Source organism: Temnothorax curvispinosus, unplaced genomic scaffold, assembly GCF_003070985.1.
Source record: "Temnothorax curvispinosus isolate PA1 unplaced genomic scaffold, ASM307098v1 QBEX01006869.1, whole genome shotgun sequence".
In the NCBI taxonomy this organism is placed as follows: domain Eukaryota; kingdom Metazoa; phylum Arthropoda; class Insecta; order Hymenoptera; family Formicidae; genus Temnothorax; species Temnothorax curvispinosus.
In genome coordinates this window covers 5,621-8,607 of record NW_020216649.1, presented here as the reverse complement: position 1 = coordinate 8,607, position 2,987 = coordinate 5,621, and the positions used below count along the sequence as shown (strand labels likewise).

The window sequence follows — 2,987 nt, the reverse complement described above, 5'->3', positions numbered from 1 at the left end:
ATCAATTTTCTTATGCTTACGCATTATGCGTTGTGCAGAAGTGTGTGGCCGGGCCCTTAAAGTGGAAGCACATAAAATTGCAGGAGCCATGAGCACGAATGCAGAAGCCATATGCGCATGCGCTATGGTGTCTGCATACTGCCTATGGCTTCTGAATTTTCAATCTACATAAAAATACATAAGCACAGTGTATGTAGATTGAAAATTCAGAAGCCATAGCAGTATGCAGACACCATAGCGCATGCGCATATGACTTCTGCATTCGTGCTCATGGCTCTTGCAATTTTATGTGCTTCCACCTTTTAAGCGGGGAGCACACACTTCTGCACAACGCATAATACGTAAGCATAAGAAAACTGATTGGTCTATTTCCTTATGCACATGTGTATGAACCAATCAATTTTCTTATATGCTTACGCATTATGCGTTGTGCAGAAGTGTGTATCCGGGCCCTTAAGGCCATCGCACACAAAATTGCATAGGCTGCATATGCATAGCATAAGACCGCTGGACCAATGAACATCGTATGTAAATTAATATGGCGACTTTATGCTAGATGCTCATTGGTTTAGCGATCTTATGCTACGCTTATGCTAAGCTATGCATTTTGTGTACGATGGCCTTTATTATTCGCGCACTTTTGCATGCGCGTGCGGCCACGGAGCATGCGCATGTAGCGTAGCCGCGGGGCATGTTTAAGGTGGAAGCACATAAAATTGCAGGAGCCATGAGCACGAATGCAGAAGTCATATGCGCATGCGCTATGGTGTCTGCATACTGCATATGGCTTCTGAATTTTCAATCTACATAAAAATACATAAGCATAGTTTATGTAGATTGAAAATTCAGAAGCCACAGCCATGGGCAGAATACAGGCAGATACCATAGCGCATGCGCATATGGCTTCTGCGTTTTGCTTATGGCTCCTGCAATTTTATGTGCTTCCACCTTTAAGGCCATCACACACAAAATTGCATAGGCTGCATATGCATAGCATAAGACCGCTGGACCAATGAGCATCGTATGTAAATTAATATGGCGACTTTATGCTAGATGCTCATTGGTTTAGCGATCTTATGCTACGCTTATGCTAAGCTATGCATTTTGTGTACGATGGCCTTTATGGTCGCTACATCTCGTCGGTATGACATCATAACCTGATTCCTGTCAACTTTATTAACGTTTAATATCTCGCGTCGCGGGGCAGAGCGCGACGCTTTTTTCTGTCAGATTCGGTCGTTTCACGCAAAAACGCGTTGATATTGGAGGTGAGGCCTTTAAACTGAATAATTACTTTTTGAGTTTATTTGTAACATATTTTAAATTTGTATATTCATGAATAGCACCATACCCATAAACTAACGTGTCAACATGGACAACTCGGAAATTAACGGTTTAATCGAAGAGATCCAACTCGACAAAAACCAGTATGATGGGGAGAATATTCGAGATTCGCGAGAAGAAGTCGATGATAACCCACATGGTGACGAGGAGCAGCGAGAAAAATTGATACGACTGCCCCTGGGAAGAATAAAGACTATTGTTAAAATGGACCCCGAAGTCAGTTTGATTAATCAAGAGGCTGCGTTTCTGGTGGCGAAGTCAGTGGTAAATAAATAGTATTGAATAATTAATTGTGATACATTTGATACTGGATTAAAACAATTGTCTACCTATTATAGGAATTTTTTATCGAGTCGCTTGCAAAAGAAGCTTATAAATACACTGCGCAAGCGAAGAAACGAACTGTTCAAAAGCGTGATGTAGAAAATGCCATTGATAACGTGGATGCGCTTGTATTTTTGGAAGGTATGCTTGATTAATCACATAACGTGATTAATGTCTGTTATAGAATTAAACACATCAAGATCTTTCTTTTTATTGCTGGTACAATAATAAAAATGAGTGATGTTTTTAGATGCATGAGCATTGAATATTATCAATCGCGTTGCGAGATTTTCAATATTGTATATAATTTTAATACGATATAGTAAATAGGAAAATTTTTGTAAATGTCTCATGCTAATAAAATTGACTATTCCATTGCGTTTTCTTTTATAATTGTCAACTTTAAATCGTATAGAAGTACAAAGTCAGAAACAATTTTTGCATATGTAAGAAAAAAGAAAATCTATAATTCCATTTAAAATTCATTTATTGTTTTCTGTTTTTTTTTTCCACGACATATTGTTTTATTTATACTATGTATTTGCGACGCTTCGCGAAAGGAAAATTACATAGTAAATTGTTTAAATGTTAAAACTCACAAAAAGTATTTACAAGGTCGGACAGTTAAGATTTGTATTATGGACACCTTCGGTTTTAAACTGTTTCCTAATCGAATTAATCTTTATAGACTGAATGTTTCCTCTTGTATTGCCCACCATTTTACATTTCGCTATTTGACCATGCGGAATGAAATCAAGTGCAAGACGGAAGCAATGATCTTTACTGTTTTGCGCGTGTTACTCATTGAAATAAATGCGGTTTGAATCAAGTTCAAAATAAGAATTTTGTTCAGTAATCGAGTTTCGCGAATGAATTAAGAACGCAAATGCTCGATTGTATATTAATGTATGCATACTCAATGTGACTGCTTATGAAGTAAACAACGATCATTATTTTTTTACTATCTTTACTGCATTATTTATGAAGCATTTGTCGGAACAAAATCTTTGTAATCCACATTGTTCTTAACGTTTTCAAGTTTTACATTTTTTCTATGCGCCGCAGCTAACTGCGAAGCACCTTTAATATAATATTGTATACATACATATAGATACATACACATATGTAATGTCCCATTCCAATCTTCCTTTCTAAGCTTTGCATGTATAGTACAATTTTGTGTATATGTATTATATATATGTATATAAAGAGAATGAGAATTAGGATGCCTAGGATCATTTGAAGAAACTAAACTATTTCCGTATAGCAGAGTATATCATCAGAAATATTTCTAACTAATATAAATATATATATATATA

General features: G+C 36.4%; 1 protein-coding gene across 2 annotated transcripts; it reads left to right on the top strand.

The window, feature by feature from the left end:
• The first annotated feature begins 1,121 nt into the window (after window positions 1–1,121).
• LOC112456448 (DNA polymerase epsilon subunit 4) lies at window positions 1,122–2,046 on the top strand. 2 transcript variants are annotated; one of them, XM_025018982.1, is made up of 3 exons: window positions 1,122–1,268; window positions 1,344–1,601; window positions 1,683–2,046. In XM_025018982.1, the coding sequence occupies exons 2-3, from the start codon at window positions 1,372–1,374 to the stop codon at window positions 1,765–1,767; spliced, it is 315 nt and encodes a 104-aa protein (XP_024874750.1). In that variant the 5' UTR covers window positions 1,122–1,268; window positions 1,344–1,371; the 3' UTR covers window positions 1,768–2,046. The 2 variants fall into 2 exon arrangements, with proteins under 2 accessions (XP_024874750.1, XP_024874749.1); XM_025018981.1 differs by having other exon boundaries at window positions 1,124–1,268; window positions 1,344–1,608.
• Window positions 2,047–2,987: the final 941 nt, after the last annotated feature.